The sequence below is a fragment of the Molothrus aeneus genome, chromosome 2, assembly GCF_037042795.1.
Source record: "Molothrus aeneus isolate 106 chromosome 2, BPBGC_Maene_1.0, whole genome shotgun sequence".
Classification (NCBI taxonomy): domain Eukaryota; kingdom Metazoa; phylum Chordata; class Aves; order Passeriformes; family Icteridae; genus Molothrus; species Molothrus aeneus.
The window spans coordinates 86,285,891-86,308,587 of NC_089647.1; the positions used below are offsets into that span (position 1 = coordinate 86,285,891).

General features: G+C 40.3%; 1 protein-coding gene across 1 annotated transcript in view; it reads right to left on the reverse strand.

Annotated features, from left to right (window-relative positions):
• AFF3 (ALF transcription elongation factor 3) overlaps nucleotides 1-22,697 on the reverse strand; it is a 318,235-nt gene that overhangs the window by 77,120 nt on the left and 218,418 nt on the right. Inside the window, exon 9 of the mRNA XM_066571787.1 lies at nucleotides 8,610-8,661. Coding sequence (XP_066427884.1) covers nucleotides 8,610-8,661 — 52 coding nt within the window. The remainder of the gene's footprint in view (nucleotides 1-8,609; nucleotides 8,662-22,697) is intronic.

The following is a 22,697-nucleotide window of genomic DNA, read 5'->3' on the forward strand; positions in this document are numbered from 1 at the left end:
CATCATCAGAGCCACATCTTTTAAGAAACTGTAAAACTCCTTCTGGATTTCATGATTTCTCTGAGGCCTTTCAACACCTCAGTATTAATTTTTCACCGTGGAGTTTTATTATTATATTCTTGGCATACATTGTTCTTTCTACTCTACTTTGCCCATTAATCCTTATTAATCTTCAGGGGCAACAGTCTAGTGACTTGAACATGGCACCTGGGAGTGAAAGACTCAAGTGTTAATCCTGAGTTTGCAGCTGACTTGCTGTGTGGCTTCAAACAAGCCACATCTCAGTCACAGTCTCCCTGTCAGTTCTATAGAGATAATAATTGTTGCTTAGCTCTACCTAAATACCTCTCAGGGGCATTGTATTAAGTAGTTAATACTTGTAAAGTGATGTGGATCTCCAAATTGCTGTATAATCAGCATGGGTATTAACTGTACAGAGAACTTTATAAATCTGTAAATGCTGAGTCTTCTGTCCTGCATCTGCTCAGATTTTTCCTGCAGTTTGGCCCCAAAAACCATGCAAGGTTTCAACACAGATGAGCTAACTTTAATCTTTTTCAGTGGAGATGAGCAGAAGAAAAACCCTTGTTATTTTACATTAATAAAATGGTTAATTTCCAATGCCAGTGTTAGGAAGGTCTCAGTCATTGCAAACAAAGCAGCAGTCACTTTGGAAAACCCATTCTGTCTCAACAGAAGTAGTCTCCTTGTCCAGGAAAAAGTAACTTGGTTGAAGTGCTGCTTGCACTTAGGCTATTGTGGACAAGAATTGTCAGTGTTGTGCCATGGGCTTTAAAAGATTTATTGGGAAGTCTGAAAGCTCAGAAATTAAAGTAGATTTTTTTTTTTTTTTGAGAAGTCCAAATATATGAAAATAGGGGAAAGACAAGCCTAAATTCCCCAAGTAGTGGTAATACTTCCCAGGGATGTGCTATGTCAATCAACTGTGATGCATTTGCTACTACCCAAGTATCTGCTTGGATTGTGCAAGGGAATAAAAAAGAAGACAGGAGTAACATCCTAGGCTGATTGAAACCAGTGGTTAAACTCTCACTGACTTCAGAGGAGGCAGTTTTCATCCTAGGTGCAGGAGAAATTGTAGCAATGGTTCCTCAGTCTCTTTTTCTTAAATGGTATTTGATGGATTGGCTTCTGAATCTTTTTACTTATTTCTCATCATGTTCTAATATAGCTTCTACTCCCTTTATAACGTCTTTCTCCCCACAATTTATTTTCTGCATTATTTTTTTCCCCTTAATCCCTTTCCCCTTTTGTGTTCATTTTGTTTTCTGACATGCTCTCAGCTGCCTCTCTATTTCTGTTGTCTCCCACCCCTGTACACCACATCTCCTTCACATAGGTCCTCATGCTGATGGTGATGCTGGCATCACCCCTGCCCAGGCTCAATGGCCAAGGGGAGAGAAATGAGCTTGACCTTCTGCCTTGCAGGGAGCAAGAGGCAGCTCCTGGGGAGGCTGTGAGACTGTGAGTGTGTGCATGCCTGAGTGTGTGCACACGTGTGAGAGAGGCACAGCCTTTAACAGCTGGGATGTTACGAACAGCACTGATTATTTGTGACTGCTGGTTGTTTAACCCTTCTCTTGCAGGCATGCTGGAATGCACTTGCCTGAAGGCAAACAGAGCTTGGTGGCCAGGCTTGAGCAGGACCAAGGCTCAGGCACAGTGTCTGGCTGCAGCAAGGGCTCTCTAGAGCAGGAGGTAAAGTGCACAGCCTGGAAAGCTTATGAGACAGGGACAAGCAAAATCCAGCCTGGAAATGTTGGATCTAATCCTTCCTCATGCTTCAAGTTAGCCAACACTGCTGAATTGATTGCAGCAGGATATGTTCCCACGCCAGTCAAAACAGATGTTCATACAGTAATTCTACTTCACAAGGGGAAAAAGTTTTAAGAAAATATTTCAAGAAGATGGGGTTAAGAATGTTACGTCAGATACAGAAAGAAGTCTTGGAAAAAAGTGATATGAGTGGAAAAGGGCAGGCTTTGGAGATTTACCAAGCTAAAACTTAGCTTAGTCACAGCATCCACATGAAGAGACAAGGAAGATGTCCTACACTTTAAATTTAATTTCCTGTCTATTTTGGAGTTTTGCTACTAAGGAGCATGCAGATCAAAGTGCCATGTTCAAATATCCCCAAATTTTGTGCATGTCCAAGATCCAAGCAGGTCTCCAACTTTTTTCACTGTCATTTATAGTGGTGGCATTCAAATTTAGAGCTTGATCCTGCTTGCCAGCCATAGAATCTGATTTTGTAAGATAGGCAGTGATGTGAGCCAAGTTGGCAGGACAAGACTGAGCTCTTATTTTGTTTCATCTGACAGTTTCAGTGAGGCAATCTTGGTCTTCTTGTCATGCCTTGTGGAAGTGCAAATTTAGATGTCACGGAGATTTTAAAATCAGAGCTGGCAAACCACAAAAAACCTTGGCTCAGCTGGCTTAAATCTTACTCTGGATTCTAGTTAAGTTGGATACCAAAAGAATTGCTTCTCTAATACACAGGAAATAATGGACTTACCCAAGATAAGTAAGGCTGTTACAGTGCCTATTCCTCCAGTCTAAAAACACACTCACATTATAGTGACAGGGGGCTGAACAGAGCATTTGGATTAAGTAAAAAAAACACATGAGGTTCCAGCCATTCCTTTACCCAATACTTAATTTTTTCCACTTTTGCTTATCTCTGATTTGTGTGGTTTTGGTTGCAGTCAGACTCGTGTGTAGCCAGACTTCATGAAATAAGTTTTCTGTGCTCAGTGGAGTGATAAACTTCTCATCAGAAAGATATTTTCTTCCAAGTTTGTCAAGGCTTTTTTTTTTTTTTTGAGAGAAATTCATTTGCAGAAATGATGCAGGCTCTGTGCTTTTTCTCTAGACCTGAGCATTCTCATCTCCTTTTTCACTCATTTTCCTTTCTGATCAAGGATCAAATATTGCCTGATGAAAAGGTGAATAAAAGGGAATACAACACTAAAATGACATAATGTGGTTAAAATATTTGGACATGGCATATGTGAACACAATTAGCACTGTCTAAAAATGGTTCTAACAATGAACAGGGCTATGCAGTGTTGTGTTGCAATTTGCCCAATGAAACTTTTCTCTCCAGATATTCCTGCCTTGGGGCTCTGCTCAGTTAATCTTTCACTTTGGAAAGTGCTCTCCTAACAGGTCTACAGAAAGAAAGCTTTGCTCCTTTATCAATTTGTTTCACAATTCATTACAGATGGCTTCAAATTAGCTGAAATATTACATTTCATATGCAGAAGTACTGTTTATAATGACTCTACTAAGAATCATTCCTTTGGGGAGAAGGTAGATATGTGACTGTTCATTTCAGGATGATTTTCTTCTTTTTGTTGATTGTCACTCCATATCCAGAAGTGAAAGGGAGAAGTTCCCACACCAATTGCCATTGAGCTCATAGAAGGGCTCAAAAGCACAGGGCTTTTGTCCTGTTGCAGTGTTGTGACAGATTTGGCTTGTCCTAAATGCCTGTGCTGCAGACAGTCCTACCAGAAGGATGCATTTCCAGCAACGTGCCCTGGTAACCCTCAACATGTACATGATGGGATTTTAGATGTCCCATGACAGCTAAAAGTGTAACCAAATCAGCATCAGTTTTTATGGCTTGATCATGACCAGGGTGATGCTGAAGCATGGACAAGTCCCCCAGGGCCAGCAGCCCACCCCAACTGTCCCTGGGCTGCCATGGGTGGAAGGCAACCCCAAGATGCCCAGGAAGGCACCAGGCTGGGTGGGCTTCCAGCACCCTATGGGGCTCCAGTGGCCAGCCAGATCAGGCTGACAAGACTTTTATTTTACTGTGCTAAAGCTATGAACTTTCTGAGGCTGCTCTTCCCCTGAGGTCTCCTGTGAAATGACAAGGCTTTCTGTTTGTCTTGGCTTGCCTGCGGAGGGGCTGGTTTCACTTACACTGCTCACACCCTGGAGGACCAGTCTGTCCTTGTTCTCTCTTGAGGATGGTGGCCACTTGCACGCAAATGCTGCCTGATCTCTTCCTTCAGTGCAGGACACATGAGCAAAATGAAGGAACTTGAGAGGATTGATTGTTGCCTCCCTGTGCACTCTGCAAGGGGGGCACCTTAAACCCCTGCGGTTACCTGCCGCCACAGGAGAGTAGTCATACTATTTTTTCTTTGAAAAGAAAAATCTTGTGTCTTCCCTCTCGAGATCAGCCAGGGCTAGAGTGCCGAGCCATGTCCCTGGGAGTGTGTTCTGATTGCTTCTTCAACTTCTGTTTATACAATTTTACAAAATTTTGGCAGGAATCAAGAGCACATACCAGGGTGTTGGCTTTTATGAATCTCGTGGGATGTGAAAGTCAAGCTGACTCGATGAACTTTGGTTACATATTCCAGACAAGCACAATGACTCTATTTATTCAGACTTGGCAGCCAGAATGCAGATTGACTCTGTGGGTAATAAATTTTCACAGCCACAAAACTTCAGTGGCAACCAACCTGATCCTGTGCAAAAAAAATGCATACGAGGAAGCAGACTTGGGTTGCAAAAATATGTTAGATTATTATTCCATGTATGCGTACCAGTCAGTTAATTTACTTCGCTATTGATTGACACGAATTGCACAAATGATGCCAGGGATCTTTTTCCCTTTAAAGGAATTATTTTCTATTACAAAATGTTCCTGTTGTAAAAGGACAAGTGAGGGGGGGAAAAGGAGAATTGTTCACATTACAATTGACAATCTCCTTTTAATATTTCACCCAAGACTGATTTAAGTTATCCAGTGACCTCCACGGAGAAGAGCAGGTTATTATAATGGGGACTGTTTCATGTGCTGTGCCACACTTCAAAGAGCCAAAAGGCAATAACCACTACAATTCAGTAGTCTGAACAATCTTAAGTACAATTTTGACATCTTCATGCTACAAAGCTTCAGATGCTTTCTGGGAGAGATGATGATGAAATTATTACTCTATGTGTTATAAATCAGAATGAATTGGCTCTTTAACTTGCAGATTTATGTTAACTACCTTGGTATCTGCTAATTGCATGCTCTTCAGATATTGATTGAGGATTAAAAAGTATATTTTCTTCAATCTGTGTGGTGTAAAATATGCCAACAGGAAATTTTCTCTCTGCATATTAGATCCTATGATCACTGCCTGTAAAATTGAAACGATCAGTTTAAATGGATAAACTATGCTCATTAAAGAGGAAAAATACATTTATGTAATTAAAATTACGAGACTAATATGTGTGGATAATATAATTACTGTGGGTGCACATGTACTGAGCTCAAACCCAGCCTCTTTGGCTTCTCCTGGGTCTGTGAATCTCAATACCTTAATTGCTGGTGTTGAGGGAAGGGCTGGGAATGCTTTGCCCACTGCAGTCTCAAAGCTTTTAATCATGCCTCTGTCTTGCATTTGGCCTCCCTCATCCATGGCTCACATTCCTTGGTTTGGTCACAGCACTCCAAACACCAGCCCTGGGAGCACAGAAACACCTGTCCCCCTTTGCACCACTTCAGAAACTTCCCATTCGCTGCTTGGCAATTTCAGACTTCAATGCAAAATCTCCTCCAAAGTTTTCAAAGTTTTTCCCCTGAACTTCCCCATTTAGAAATCAGCAAAATTAAAAGCTTCCCAGCTTATGTACAGCTCATCTTCAGCTCTTTGAGAAACTGGACTTCTTGAATGAGTTTGACAGCTCAAAGGTTAATTTATTACATGAGGAATATCTGGGAATCTCTCATGTACTGTTCCTATCCATTAATCTCTGATTTTTTTTTCTTTCCTGTTTCTGAGCTCAGGATATATGAGATTAAAGAGCCTCTGAGTTAGGAAGCAAAAGGAAACGAGTTCTGCTGACATTTAAACACAGGTCCATCTGAGCAGTTATTGGAAGAGAGAGTCTGTGTTACTCTTTTTTGTGTTTATTTCCTGCAAGGTGCATGGAAAGGCAGTGTTTTGTTTTTTCAGCAGGTAAATTTATTTAGGATTGTTCATTAAGCAAACCTGCAGGTCTCAGCTAAGGTTCTACCAAGCATTTCATACAGCAGGAGCCAGCCTGTGCCTCTGGGAGATTTTTGTCTGTAGAGCCAAGTTAGGAAAAAAATTGGGACTAGGAAAGGGGACCAAATAAATAAGTAATTTCCAAAGGCTGGTCATGCCAGGGCCTGTGATGATTAGAAGTGAGTCATGGGATCTCAGGCCTGCTCTTTGCCATGTGGGTGGTGAGCTCTCTCCTGGCTCTGCAGAGCTTGCTGGAGCACCGAGGTGACAGACCCAGCCTGTATCAGCTGCATCTTGGAGCCCTGGTGACTGAGCAGAGCCCTGGCACAGCACATGAACACACTGAAGATGTTAGTAATTACAAGTCATAGTGCTGAACCAGAGGTCCATGTATGCCTGCCAGATCAGCAGGACTTTTCCACAATCCCTTCTCTGCCTAAACCTACTTATATTCTTTATGCACAAGAAACACTTTCACATGTCCTTTTCTGATTGCTATGAAGCGAACCAGAATTTTTTCTCTCTGGCTCTCCCAGCCTGTTTCACTCTGACATGCATTACTCAGGATCCTGTCTCCCTGCCTGAAGGACATCTCTGCTGGCCAGCAGCTCCTGCCTCCCCTATCACCCAGCCCCTGGCTGCAACATCACGGCCCCTTGGTCTGCTTTTGTTACTTTTCAGACCTCCCTTCTGTCCCTCACTTTACTTTGTCCTATGCTGTCTGTGAGCTGTATTTTAAACTATCTAGACAAGCAGGAAGAGTAATTAAATGTGAAGTGTTTCAGGATGAAATATGTTAAACAAAAAGAAATTGAATAAATATGTAAATAACAGAATCTATGTGCTGCATCTTAACACCAAGAAGCTCTGCTCAAAATAGATTAAAAGGTTTTGATTTACCTGTTGTGTGGGCTATATTGTAAAATAGAGACATCTAATAACAAGAGTTAAAGAAAATCATGCCTATCCTATGAACCTAGAATTATTTGTCTAAGTTTTTGAATTTTAGAAGTCTGGATATTCATCCAGCCTACCCATCTAGATACTCCAGTTACCCATGACTGAAATAATCATATTTGAAGCTCACATGGCTTTGCCCCAGCCAGCAACAGTACCATGCATCTTCTTGCTCACTCCCCCTGCCCCAATGGGATGGGGAGGAGAGGCAGGGACAAAAATAAGTTTGTGAGTTGATATAAGAACAGTTAAACAGTTGAAATAAAATAAATAAAATAATAATATTGTAAGAATAGTAATTGCAATGAAAAGGGAGACAACAAAAAGAGAGAAATAAATTCCAAAGAAGGACAAGTGATACAAACTATGATTGCTCAGCGTCCACTGATTGATGCCCAGCCCATTCCCAAGCAGTGATTGGTGCCTCCAAGCAAACTCCCCCCAGTTCATGTACTGGAAATGATGTTCTGTGGAAGGGAAATCCTTTTGGCCAGTTTGGGGCAGCTTTCCTGTCCATAGGCTCCCCCAGCTTTTGGTGCATCTGCTCACTGGTGGAGCAGGAGACACTGAAAAGTCCTTGACTTGAGGTAAGCTCAGCAACAACTGAGACATCAGGGACTTATCAATGCTGTTCTCACACTGAATCAAAGCACAGCACTGTACCAGCTACTAGGAAGAAAATTGACTCTATCCCGGCCAAAACCAGGACAGAAAACCACATTGTATCTGTGAGATGCAACCAGGAGCAGTACAGCCCTCATATACTCTGGTGAAGGCATGGGTTGTGCATTTTAGGGAAAGAAGGAAGGGAAGGGGGTCTCGGCCTCACTCCCAACCAAATCATCCACACCAGGATACTGAGAAGAACAGAGCATAGCACTGCCTGGCAACAAGGCACTCAGCTGATCATGGGAAAGTCAAGCTCCAGCCCTATTCTACTACATCCTTAATTATTTAGACAAAACACAACAATATTTTAAGGAAAAATTGGGAGACACCTCCTACAGCCAACAAAACCCAGCTCCCCTGACACATGGAGAACACTGGATGGTGTATCTGCTGCCAGTCAGGGTAGGGTGTTTAAAACACAGTTGCTGTAATCACTGTGTTACAGAGTAATCAAATGCACAGCCAAGGCTTTCTCTCAGTTTTCTTTAGCTTTCTTAGCAGGCATGGGCCACGCAGAGTCAGGACCAAAAATGCTCAGAGGAGAGGCCAGGGCTGGGGGATGCCGGAGGCAGGTAAGAGATAAGCAGCCCAGCAGCTAATCCCCAGGGCCAGCTCATGATTGCAAAGTTGGCCTGAACCCTTAATCCAGAATTCCTGTTTCTCCCTTCCTTGGCCACTCTTTAAAACAAAACAAATTCAAATCAGAAGGATGCTGATACAAAAACCTTCTGGGTCGCATCAAGGTAATAAATCAAGAGCACTGCAGCCTGTTCCCTACCAATCCAGCAGTTAGCACACGCAGGCTGGCTCTGAGCAGCAACATCTGTTACTCCACTTACAGTACTGCCATGTATTTTGATAACCTTTCTGTATGTTTAGAAAAAGCATTAGCAAAATATTTGCAGTAGCTCAGTCTCGACATGAAACATGCTTCAAGTGACACGTTACTTGTCTGGTTCTTACCTGGTCATTCTCCTCTTCATCACTGCTTAACTTGAGGTCATCTTCTAGCATTCTGGAAAGCAAGCAGAATAAATTATAACTTATCAAAATGCTTTAGATTGGATATTTTCTCAGAGCTACTGTAAATATTTAATAATGTAAATAGAAAGAAAATATATTTTATCCCAGGAATTTTGTAGCTGTGACATTATAACTTATCCAGTTGCTATCAGCTAACTTTTTAATTAATTTCCTACTATTGCTGCCTAAAAAAAAATGTTTGTTAGAGTAATAATGGATTTTGTAAAAATTCTTGTTATTACAATCACTGACAAACAATTTTATATTCTAAAAAGAATATTTTTGATGCTGACAGGTCAGTACTCTCCCTGAGAGGAAATTTCTGTCCATTTGGCTTTGAGCTTACAAAACAGAAGTAGATGTTTACACTTGCAATACTGCAGCACAAAATAAGGTTCAGTGATGTTTCCCAAAGGCCACTTTTACTTTATTGCATGCTTGTTGCAAAATTGACATTGACTGAACCAATTAAAACTAAAATATATTTTCTTAGTGCACAAGAGTATCCACAGGATTTCACTGTTATGTAAATATAGAAAATAATGCATCTTTTCTAATGAGGGTTTCATCCTGCCTTCCCATATCCTTTCCCCAACTTGATTAAACTGGTTCACAAAGAAGAGGAATCTGGTTTTATCTCCATACATTTTTTTTACAATCTAAGATTAAGTAACCAGGAGTTAAAGGAGTTGAAGACATGCAAAGATTTCCTTCAGTGCTTGAACAGTCTTAGAGAATAGGACCTATTTTTAAAAAGTACCTCAGTAATAATAGTAATAATTCAGAAAGTTACTAATTTTTCTTGCACTCTTGGAAAAAAGAATGTGTAATTTCATCTCAGCTCCAGAAGAAAGCTTGGTGAGCAATTCAAACACATCCTGTGCCGTGGGTGGTCCCTGGAGTGTAAGTATTTCAAGAAGACATATGTAGCAATTTCAAACCACCTCCTTGTACTTGTGCCTAGATCTTCCAAGAGCGTGCCTGCAGAGCATGACTCTTCCATGGGCTCCATGGTGTGCTGTGCCTGAAAAGAGCACAGAGCCCAGCACGCTCTCCTCAGCTCCTCGTGTGCGCACAGCCCCTGCCTGCTGCTGCTGCCACAGCTGCTTCCCCATCTCCCCACGGCACCTTTCAGGGAATGGAGGTGGGCGAGAACAGGGCTGGGGGTCGGAGCACAGATTCTTGCCAGTTCATCTCTTAAAGATTCTCCTCTTGCTTCTTTCCCCACATTTCCTTCTACTTGTGCCAACGTTTCTCCTTTGTAAAATCAGCGTATCAAACTCAGCAAAATCTCTTGGCAGTGCAGACACCTCGAATAAACAGGACACTCATTGAATTGGAGGGACTTGACAATCTCCCAGTGGGACTCGCCTGTGTTTTATTTCGAAGTATGTCCATTGTCAGGAAAAAGCTCTCTCTGCCATCTCCCAAATCAGTAAACCTTTGATGGCCATATCAATGCAAGCACTGACCCAGCTAACAAGCCCTGTTGAGAAGTGGGCAAACAGGACAGGTATGATGACAACACAGGATTCAGCTCCTAGGAAATAAACCACATGAGAGAGGCAAAACTTCCTGTAAACACCACAAGATCCATACTGGCCTTGCATCTCATCACTTACAGGGATTCAAACAATCTTATAATTGCTCATTCTTTTAATTGGATCTGTTTAGGCCATGCCTCAAAAAGCACTGCATGAATATAGAAAGCTCAGATCTGGAATTTGGCACTTATGTGATGAAATCTGCACTGATAGTGATTTAACCAGAAAGTGGTATGCTTGTGTGAAAAGAAGAACTCCCAGGGTGTCACTTCCTGCTCTTCCTCGAGTGCATGAATTTGTGCTAGTGATGTGGTAGTTAAGTACATTTACTTTAGGTTTAGCAGTTTAGTTCTTCTCCTAAATGGAAGCTAAAAAATCAAAAGCATATAATGAAACATTCTAGATACTTCTGTGTATTTATCAGTGTCCTGGATTTTTGTATTAACATATAAAAAATGCTTTGTGAGCTTGTCATTAGAAGCAACTAGGATATTTAGAAGCCTTCAGGCTGTGTGGTGGTGTGAGACAAGGACTACAATCCAGTACCATTCAGACAAAAGGAATAACAAAGAGCAGCACTGATCCTTCAAACTCTCCTTGCTTGTACATCTTAGACCATCTTTATTTTCCCTGTCTGTTTTTCATTTCAGAAGTGCTGCTTTCCAAGAAAAGCACTGCCTGCCTGGGGCTCACAGCCCCTTTTGGAACTACCATCAGAATACAAACATGCTCCTAACACTGGGGATAAGAAAAATAACCTGGTCATCATAAAATGCTTGGTTTTTTTCCTCCTAGAGAGGGATCTGGCTGATACAAGGATGTATCAGGTTGCCAGTACAGGTCTACCTTGTAAAGCAGGAGCTGTGCAGGTATAACCTCTGTGCCTGAAAGTCTTCACTGGCTCCCAGACAGCTTTCACTCTCACATGAGGCCCTCAGCCATCATCCACAAAGCCACAGCCAGAGCAGGACACTGTCACCTGGCCTGGACTGAGGAGGGGATGTTTATGTTACAGGGATTCTATTTTGCACTAAGTGTCTTAAGTAAGGTATATTGGTTTTAAGTATGAATGTTTTTGAGGAATATTTCTCCTTAACAGCTCATTTCCATCATGGAAACAATGGTGGTTGAAAGAAAAATGCCACAACTGGACCACTTGAAGACCCCACTTGAAAAGAGTGAGAACAGAAGAGAAATAAAATACTCTAAGCTCACAAGAGGTGTTACATTAAACTGTAATTTATCTCAAAAGCACTTTGACACAAATTCAGCACAGAATGAGCTTTGGTACACCATGTTAGCAGAGCACTTCAGACCATGTTTAAAACAACCCTTGTTCGAGATGGGATTTCTTTACATAGTCTGGCAAATTTAGTATAAGGATGGAGAGACAAGCACAGACAAGCTCATGTGCAAACACAGCCTTTACACTTTTTTCAGAACATGCAAAATTCAGGCCAGTAAGTGACATCATGCATGAGCTTTCAGATTTTTTAGAATGAGCCTAGCTTTTATGTATTTGGGCACCAGTAAAGAGGTAAGTAAATACAACCTTGTAAACAAAAGCCAGAGAAATGAAGTGGTACTCAAAGCAGCTCTGAAAAACACACAGCACCACTTAGGGCTTCTGCACTTGAAAAGGGCACATATGGTCAGGAAGTCACTTTGCAGAACCTAATTATGCATTTTAGTGAAATCTCTGTGAGGTTGTGGAGGCAGTGAGGGGTGGGTTTAGGCAGGAGTGCTCACTGCTCTCTAATTAATGCATTTGTTCCTTTCTCTACAAAGAATGTGACAGGTAGAGCCACAATGAAAGGAGAGGAGGATGGGTTTGGGATATTGGGAAATGCTTCAGCAAGCCAGCTGGTTTCATTCTTCAGGAACAAGGGGTTGCAACCTGGGATGATGGGCCATTCAGTTACAGGGGAAAAGGAGGGGCTCTGCAGGCTTACTTACATAAAGAAGAAAATACAGAGTGGTCTGGAGGGCACTGATGTACAACATCTGCCAACGTCAATGTGACTGTGTGTCCAAATCTCCTACAGCTCTTTAGAAACCCTGACCTGTTTTAATCTGAGGGTTACTCACTGCACTGGTTCAGAAGGGTACTGGGGCTGGGGTAGCCTTGTGCTGCACTGCAGAGAGACCTGTGGGACTCTTGCTCATCCCAACGTGCCACAGGGCCAGGAATTGCTCCTGATCAAAATTTCAGGGGATTTGGGATGGAAGGTCATCACAGGCTGCCAGGGAACCACCTTGCTCAAATGGAATAGTTGAGACTTGCAATTCTGCAGTTTTGCTTGTCTGCCTTTTTACCTGGTTTGTCACTGCAGGAAAGCTAAGTCCCAAGCATGTGTTTTCCTCAGCCCAGCCAGAGTGCAGGGAGCAGCAGGAAGACATCTGCTTTCCCCTCTGGGAATTAACATCCAAGTAACAACAAGTTTCAAGTGTGAGGGTAGAGTCAGGCCTTACGTCAAAGGTTTCTGACAGAGCTGGATGATTCTCCTTCTGAGAAGAAGGAGCTGCTGGGGAAGGAGATGTCAAAGCAGCAGTGTCTGGAGGAGGTCATCCTCAAGAGCCAGCCAAGAATCTGTGGTCACTTTTGATGTATGGGGCCACTCTGAGGTGCTTCCAGCATAGCCCTACTTAGAAGGATATCTATTCTCTTCTACAGTGAAGACATGCCTGAATCCTGGAATTATCCTTCACACCTGCTGGTGCACATGAAAGAAGCAGCAGGCCTCACACCTTGTATTTCACTTTAACCTCTGATAAATTTCACATTCCTTGGCATAATGGTTGCTTTCCTTTCCCCTGCAAATTACTTACTGAGGCATAAAACTCTAAAAAAATTCCTCTGTGGTTTGTTGTTTTTTTTTTTTTTTTTTTTTTTTTTTTTTTTGCTGATTAGAAAAAGGTTCCCTTTTGGCATCTCAAGAGAGGTTATACAAATGAGGGACAAAACTCTATGTCCCTCTGGTGGTCTAAGCTACTATACAAGATATGGTCTTTCTTCATGATAATGTTGGTCATTATAATGACCAGAAAAAAAAATCAAGAAGGGAAGGGAAAAATATTGATAGTAATTAAATCATTAACTCTAATGCTTTAGGAGAGAACATGCCAATGGTTTGTGAGCCCAGGATTTTGAAATTGTCATTTAAATAAACTCAGAAGTTGCTGTCTTTGCAATCTGTAAAATATCTCCTGAATGTGTTAATCTGATCAAGTGTATTGTTCCAGTTTAATTCTAGGCAGCATCTCAGTCAGAATATCATGTGCACTATGGCCTTCTATGATTTCTTCCCACTATGTAGGAAAGGAACTTCAGTAGTGGAAAAATACTTTGATTTTAGCTGAAGCACAGAGTTGCAATGAAATACCAAAATCAAATAACTAAGTGCTCTGAGTTTAGGCTACCACAATGTTTTATTCTGAATGCTTTTGGAAAATTATCTTATTTTCAATGTACCTTACTGGCATTTTATTTTCTTTCTCATAAATGCATACTGACCATTCAAGAACTGGGCATTAGTTTTGATATTACCAGAAACCCAGAAAGAAAATAGATATTATTCTAAGTAGCAGTATGCTAGAAGACTTTCAGACTGACCCCAGATGTTTAAAGTCACAACTGATGCAGTGATATAGGAGAAGAAAAGTATTCCTTCACATTATAAAACAAGCAAAACAAAACCTTCCCAGGGGCACAGCACAGTATAAGACCTTTAACTCTTGTCCCCAGAAAAATGAGAGAGAATGCCAGGTGGGAATCTGATGTTCCTACCCAGACTGTGCCCTTATGTTACTGGGATTGTTTCAGCTATGAGTGCTCACGTACATAATATGACTTAAGCTCCAATAAGACAAATGTACCTTCAGTTTCTGGCTGTCTTCCATTGCTTTCTAAAAGAGAAATGCTAGGAAAATTATGCCTGGTAAGAAGTACAGAGAATTCATAAGAAACAGATGAACATGTTTCCTTTCTTAAAAAAAAAAAAAAAAAGAAAAAAAAAAAGAGAGGAAAAAAGGAAAATGAATGTCGTTGCTATAACCTTGGTTACTTGCACGTAACAGATGGGCAGTTATATTCACTACTTACCTACAGCCAAAACAGGTATTTCAAATAGCTTTGTTTACTAATCCTAAATATAGGAGTGGCTGGTTTTATACAGCAGTAATTTTTAATTAATTAGATTCTGATTGCTGAAATTATTTTTCACTCTAGTGCTATAATTGATGCAAATGTTTCACTTTGGAAAAGCTCATGCATTTATATTATCTGAAAAGTGTAGTATTTATTTTTGTTTTATACAAAATAAAGTCAAAAGCCTATGGATTAAGGTAAGCAATGAGATCAAGAGGATATTTTATAAGTGCTGTAACAGAGCTTTCAGCAGGATTGTAAGACCTCTGCAAGCACTGCTTGCAGCATCTAAAATTCACTCTGTATATATGATGTTTAAGTTGTAAAAATCCCCTAACAAACAGTTTGTGCAAGTTCTGCTACACAGAAACATGCAGGAAAACATGATTATATAGAATACCATCAAATCTAATTAAAAACAGAGGGAGAAAGCCAGTAAAATCAGGCTGGTGAAATATTAATGTACTTAATGCCGGAATGAAGCCTATATATCAATGTGAGATTTAATTCCAGAGTGTAGAATTTAAATGCCTGAAAAACGGACTCAGTCTATAGAAATAGAATTAGCAATTCCAATAAAAAATAGACACTGTGAAGGAAAAGTTTTCTGTCCTTGGCTTGAATCCATCTAGGCTGGTCTGCACTGCTCTTCAAAACCATTTAGACCAGCTAAATATTCTGCTAAATTCCCATTACACTGATGGTCTCATTAGAAATGCAAGGCAGTCCTCTCCAAGGGATACAGCCATCACTCTCTCCTAGGAGCAGAAGCTGAAATAAGGTTTCTTCTGCAGCAGCTGCCCCTGTGAGCGACTGTGTTTGCCCTGGTGATGTTTTTCCCCTATAAAAAAAGGGACAACAAATGCAATTGAATCATTCCCTGAATTTTTAAGTCCTTGGCAGGGTGGTGAGAAAGTGCCCCGCAGACCACAGCACTTCTTGAGAATGTTTGGGCAGAAGGACCCAGAGTACCTCCTGAAAAATGAGAGAGATTGAGGAAAGCAAGGAAACAAACCCCTGTGAGGCTGCTCCCCGAGCAAGAAAGGCACCAAAAATGCACAAATACTCTGAAAAAGGGAAGAGTGATGAGCAACATATCAGCAGCTCACACCTAAGTAGTCCAATCAGTCTGAGGGCTTGCCAAAGTTTCATGGCTAATCATGCTCTGTGTGACAGGAGGAAGCACATTTGAGGAATAAGAGTTTTGAATGTGCTGCTTGCAATTTTCTGATCTGTTTCTTGCCTCCCTGCCCCTGCACTCCCCAAAGCTTCTCTAGGTGTGATTAGCAGTTATTTACTAATGCTCTCCCTCTGATTTCTGAGCCATTGCTGATGCTGCCACCTAAAAAATATTCATTTCAAATGTGAAATGAAGTAAGAGTGCATGAACTGCAGCACTGCCTATGTGTCAGCCATTGTGGCAGAAATCTTGGGGAATTTAATGTGTCTGAGACAGAGCTGCCACTGCCAAGTCTCCGAGCTGAATGTGCAGCATCTGATTTTGTACTCAGTGATTATTTCCTTACAAATGATCTCTTACTGCAAATCCCCAGCAGTACAAGCATCTGTCCTTATGCTGGAGTCCTCATGAGGGTGAGGTTTGCCCCACATTTCAAGGTACTTCATGAATGACCCTCAGATTTTGCTGGCCAGTGGTGTTCCAGCCAGTGTCTGTATGGTGACATGGAGGATCTGAGGCATACAGATACTTCTCTCTAGGGTAGATGATTGTAAATAACTTATTGTCTCTAGACACTGTTCAGCTTCCTGTCTGTCTAATAGGAAAACCTGCTTTTTCTCATAAAAAAAATATTTATTGATGCTAACATTATTATAGCTTTAATACTTCCAGCTAATGAGGGGCTATTGCTAGAATTTCTTTATTATTGTTGTTCTTCATGTACCTTAAGAAACATCATATTCTCATTGTCCTTGAGTTTTTGTCTAGTATCATCCATTCCTTTTATCCATATTCAGTATTTTACATTTTCTTTTTAGACTGTTATATTGCATGTATATGTAATCAATTACATATATTTAAAATTTCATGCCTATTGCACAAATTGCTTTTTCTTTCTAATTACTACTTTTACCTCACCACTGATGCTGAACTAGCTTTTTGTTGGTTTTTGCCTTGATTGTGGAAATGCAGCCTTTTGCTAACCTAACAAACTCTGCTTTAAAATTTTCAAGCTGCCTTGTTTCTAGGCTTTTCTATCCCATCTATTTATGGTCAACAATTTCTTATGCTTTGGGACACCCACCTTTCCTTATTGGGACTGCCCTTTATTTTTCTAGCTTGGACATAATAAAATCATGGTCTGGTTCACAGGCAACCGTATGCTTCCCATCCACTGACCAATTTATCTTTATTCAAAGGAGGGGTGAGAATATCTGGTGAAAAGTCATCAGTGCTAGAAAAGTGCCACAAAGACCATCTACAATCTTTACTCCACTTTCAAAGCTGTCGGTGTAGACCTCTGGTGATACCTTCCAAACTAAGACCTCTGCAATCCACCTGATTAACCTCCCTTTCCTTCACAGATTGATGCTGATGGAGTGCCTTCATCCCCTCTTGTAACTGGAGTTGATATTCAGTTGGTATTTTGTCTCTGGGATAAAGAAGAAGTTTGTTGGATATCCTGAGCTGGGGTTTTCCATGTCAAGAAAGGCTAGAGGAGGAAAGGAACAATTCCCAAAGGCTCATGGCTGACTGGCTGATACAGAGAGGCTATTGCAGAATATATGAATGGCACAGGAACATATGGGAACTATACCTCCTCCATTCTGTCTGCAGCTCCAGCCAGTAGAAGCACATCTGTGAAAGACACATCAGGACCCCTGAAGTTTTCAGCATTTCCTTTCAAATACTTTGCCTAGCCATTTCCTGGAAAGTCACTAAATGTATTTTACTCAGTCCCGTCTGCAATACTTATAGCTTCATTTAGTTTTAATATAGTTATAAATGGGCTGTAGCGGCCTGCTTTTTTTAATAACTAAGTAAATGAAACCCTGTCTGTAATAATAAATGAACCATCCATCTGGGAGGCCTCCAGTAAAAATTTCAACAGGTATTTATTGCTCCTTTATGTAAACAGTACTCTGGACAATACAAGTGATTATACTCTCTGTCAGCCCTGTCAGGAAGGAGACAGTAGAGTTTTGGATGAAGTTCCATAGCATACACACTGAATTTAGCAGTTTATTTGACTAGATGGAGAAAAAAATGATTAAAAGAAGAAAATAAACAGACAAGAATCCAGTTGGCTACTGTGAAAGGAAGCATACCGTTTTATTTAAAGATATGGGCTGTGAGGATAATCTATAGAAAATTGACAGGTCTGTAGTGCTACAGACTTTTCACAACTCCAGATGCTACACAGACAGCTCCCTAAACAACCCCACCTCCTCAAAAGTGGAAGGAGTTTCACTGTAAAATCAACACTTTACAGAGACTTTAAAATATATTGTGCCCTTATAGGTTCACATATTATGGAAGAGCAGTGCCTTGGGAGAATCTCCAACTGGAGTGCAAGAGACTGAAACTCATGCTATCCATCCCTGAGGGTCATCCCTTTCATTCATAGACACTGTTCACACTCTGGAAAGGGCAAAAGCATGACACTTTTCAAGTAATGAAATTTTAATTTAAAGAAATCTCACTGTGAAAATCATCTTCATACCACTGTTATATTCTGGCTCCTAATTACACACCACTACATTCACTATTGTTGGAATAATACAATGTCAGAGTAAATTGTCAAATAACTAATTCTAATAACTAATTTCACTGTGTGGCAAGAAGGGGGGAAAAAAGAAAGAAACAAAAGGCAGAAAGACCTGAAAGCTCACACATGGCCAAGGTGATGTGCTATCACTCGATGCTGAGGAGTGAGCCATAGGGAGTTCTGTGCATTAAACATTCAGGGACCATTGTGACTTTTGTCAAAATTTCCAGCCCTGAGATTTCTGTGGGAATGGGCTTAAACCTCTCCCATGAGCAGATTTCTCAGAGCCTTTCATTTTCAGCCAAGATAGGCACAGGGAAAAATGCATTATTTTTTTCCTTCCAAGGCAGACTGTAAAAGGAAAGCAAAGCCCTCTGCCCAACACCAGGCAGATTCTGCCCATGGAGCAAATGGATTGCTGCTCCTCAGGAGTCCTGCAGCCTGCTCCTGAAGCTGCATCCATGGCCAGGGTGTTTCCAACAGAGTTACTTAGCTTACCAAGCTTAATTTATTAGGAGATGGTGCATTAGTGATAGTGCTATGTGATAGTGATAGTGATATGTTGGAGAAAAGATAATCCCAACAGGGCAGACATCTCTGAACTGATAGCAGTCCCACCAAAATACAGGAATTCTCAGGTTTGCTTGAGGATGGGCTGAAGGAGGAAGGGAGAGAGGGAAGGAGCTGCTAAGGGAGCTCCAGGACTTGGGGCACAAGTCCTGCACAGACAGGGAAGGTGGAGGCTGGCACTGGCACCTTGAACATGGCCATGAACTTTGCTGCTGGGGGAACACAACACATGTGCAAGCTGCAGTGGTCAGAGAATTCCTTTGCTTCCCACGGAGCAGCAGTGAAGGGATGGGTGCTCATGTAGGGTCCCATCAATTCAAACTGTGCTGTGCAGCTCCACTGAGGAGGGGTTTTCCCCCAGCTGCCCTGGGGTCTGATGTCACCAAGTGCTTCTAGCCTGCTTGTTTCACTTTGAGATAACCCCTTCTAGGATGCATAATTGGCTATTCCTCTTTCTTAGAAATAATCTCCTTTGGTCATAGCAACAGCAAAAATAGTCAGCTGAGGGCTGCTCCGTGGATGAGAAGAGTTTTATTCCCAGCATTCAGATGCACATGCTGTGCAGAAATACACCACCTGCACTCCAATATGTATGTATTAAAAAAAAAAAAAAAAAAAAAAAAAAGTCCAAAAAGTCCTTTTTCTAAAAAATACCCTTTGGAAAAAATTATGAATTTAGCTCTCAAACAGTAAACCACACTATATCTCCTTTCTAATGTCTCTTTTTAAATATACACCAGGGAACAACTCTCATAACTCACTTGAAACACACTATCTTATGAGTTATAGGTCAGTCTTCTATGCTCAGAGTGTGTGTTACACTTCCACACAACCTTATGAATTTTCCATCCCTCATCATTCATATCATGTCAGAATATCTATTACAAACCCTTGTTTGCAAGAAGTGCTTCTATTTTATCCTTTCCTTTTATCACTGCTCTTAAATTTTCTTCTGGACACCAGCTTGGCATGCTGGCAGTATCATGTTGGCAGTTTCTGAGAAAAAATCAATCAAAAATCCTATGTCAGGATTGTAAAGAAATTGCAAAGAAATTGTAAAGAATTTAAAAGAAGTAGCCTATTTTAACTAATAGGAATACTGTATAAAAATGAATTAGGCACAATTGTATTCTAATTGCCAACTTCTACCACCCAGCAGCAAACCACCACAACCATCACATAAAAAATATTCATTTGGAAGTCTAAATGATGCCTGATAATGCTTTCTGCCATCCTAAAGCTTTGGAAATGTTGAATCATCTCAAGAAAAATGTCAACAATAATTTTTCACAACGGCTCAAGCATGGACAAGACTGACTAGAATCTTTTGTGAGGGATTTACATCTGAGGGCAATTTTCTAACACAGTTTAACCATGAGGAACAGTGTGAAGACCAGCCAAAATGCTTGGCAATTGCTAGATTTGAGCAATGCTTTTCCCTAAATAACTAAAGAAGTTTAAATTCTACATAAAATTATAAATTGCAACATTAATGCTGTGCTTTTTTTTCCTGCTTTCAAAAACATTACTTTGAAATATGCTTGTATCTAGTACTATAACAAAGCTGCCCAAGCACTGTCAGGAGTAAGGTAACCTAAGTGAAATTATCAGCTCTGGATGTAGTTCTTTTACATTTTGCTGAGAAAATTAACAAAACTATTTTTATTTTCAGTTACCCCAGATAATTTTTATTGTATTAAACAAAATATCAATTACTTCCACTGATTCAGAAGCTAATTTAATTCCGTTTGCAAAGTTCTAAACATAGATTTGTTTTGAGTTTCATATGGGTCCACAATACTTACTGGCTTCTTTCATTTTTTCCCCTCTCATTGGCAGTTAATTGAAACTTTCAGGGAAATATTTTTTTATGTCATCAGTTGTCAGACTGACATTAATAGATGCAAACATCCCCAGCAGGGTTGTGAGCAAGTGTTGCAATGAACCAAGCACACAGGATTTGGATTCTCAGATTGCTATGTGACTGAAATGGAAGGATTTGTGTTGCTGACTTTTAAGTTTTGTTTGTTTATTTTATAGAATCAGATAGGAATAAAGAATCCTTGCTTAAATCTACTCTGTTACATAGCTGGTTGTTTGGTTTATATGTTTCACATTTATGGTTATCTGACACTGAGTTCCCAGGAAAAGAATTCTATGTAGGCCCAACAGGATCTACCTATGGTCTCCACCTTAGAAAAAATGGCTTTAAGTATTACTTAACTTGCTATTACTTGATGTCAGCTTCAGTCCAATCAAAACAATCACTATTATTTCAGAAGTATTTTTGGATGTGGAAATAAAATATGCAGAACTTAATATTGTCAGAGCTGTAGATAATTATCTGTTTGATATTTAAATAAGAATAAACCCTACAGATAATCATACATGAATTTAGTACAACTGCAAATATGGTGTCTATATTGTGCAATATATATTCAAAAAGTCATATATACAAGGAATGACACTTGACTTTTGAAGAATTCAATTTAGTAGTAACATTGTGAATGGTCAAAAGTAGATCTCCTGAACTAAATGTATTGGGTTACTTTTATCATCAGTGTCACTCTAGTAAAACCAGTTTCATCAGCAATTAATTTAGCTCACTATATTACCTTCAAGGGAAATGATTTTTACTGATAAGAGAAAAAACTTCAGATGTATGTATTGTACCAGGCACTTAAATATTTTTAGTGCTGATGACAGCAGAGATGCCAGATAAAAATAAGAAATAAAATAGGCAAAATGTAGGAGACTGACAATAAAGAGCTTTGAAATATGTAAATGACTTTCCAGAAGTTCTACAAACCCTTAGATTATCTCCAGCAGAGTGTTTATTAGTCTAAAGAAATCATTGTGTATTTTTCAGTGTACTACAGAAAGGTTTTTCCTGTTCCAAAAATGCAGCAACCAGCCCTCATTACATCTTTTTATAAATGTCTCAAAAGCTTCAAGTTTATTTGCAATTGAAAGGAGTTCCAAAGAAGAATAGAGAGTAAAAAAAGGAATTCTGTCAGAATTTTCTTATTGATACTTTCTCTCACTCTTCCATCTAGCTGAACAAACTTGCTCTCCTCATTACCAGGACCATTAACTAGTATGAAACAGGATCCATCCTATCAAGACCAATTTGCTACTGGGCTTCATCCTATTGCACTGTTTTCTAGTGAGAGATGTCTGCATAGGTACATTTCCCAACACCCTAAGAAATCAAAAGTGCAAACCCATAATAATTCTCATGCAGTCAGAAAGAGGAAATAGAGGCAAAGAGATTCACTGCTTTTAAACAAAGTCACTGTTCAGCCAGAACAGAAACTCCAGGTCCTGCTGGGATGGGCACTGCCTCAGATGTGCCTGTGACCCAACATCTCACACTGTTCACTCTCTACTTCATCTTTGAGCCTGCACTAGGAGGAGATTTTAAGTGAAAGAAAGCCAAAGCCAAGGTGGGGAGGTGAAGAGGTGCTGAAACTGTATCTTCCTCCACATAACAATCTCTCTTCTATCAGAGCACAGCAGAGCTACTGGAACAGAATATGTCAACACTCCACAGTCCCTAATTCTCTGGCAAACAGACATTCCTACCTGAGACAGAGCAAGAGGGTTTTGTGTAAAGAATGCATTTATTCATCTGCAGAGTGTTGCAAATAAAAAATAAAATTGGACTGGACGATTTCAATTTCTTCCAGAAAAACCCATAACATTTGACCTATTTTGGTATTTTAAATCAAAATTTGATTATTTTAAGCTACATGTGAGAGATCATTCATTCCTTACAAGGATTTGTTATATTGCTTGTTTAGATTAGGATTAAATATTTTATCACACTGGGACTGTTAACTCTTGACGTTCTTTACTGCTACACTCATGCTATTATTAACTCCTAAAAGTCTTTGGTTTGGGCTGTAGTTGTTTCTTCCAGTAGTTTTTGTGAGATCTGAAATGCACTCAGAAGTGGCCTTTAAATACTTGTTTTTTGGTGGAGTTTTCCCCCCACCCTTGTAATAGCTATGACAATTGGCCTGCTAATTATTATCAT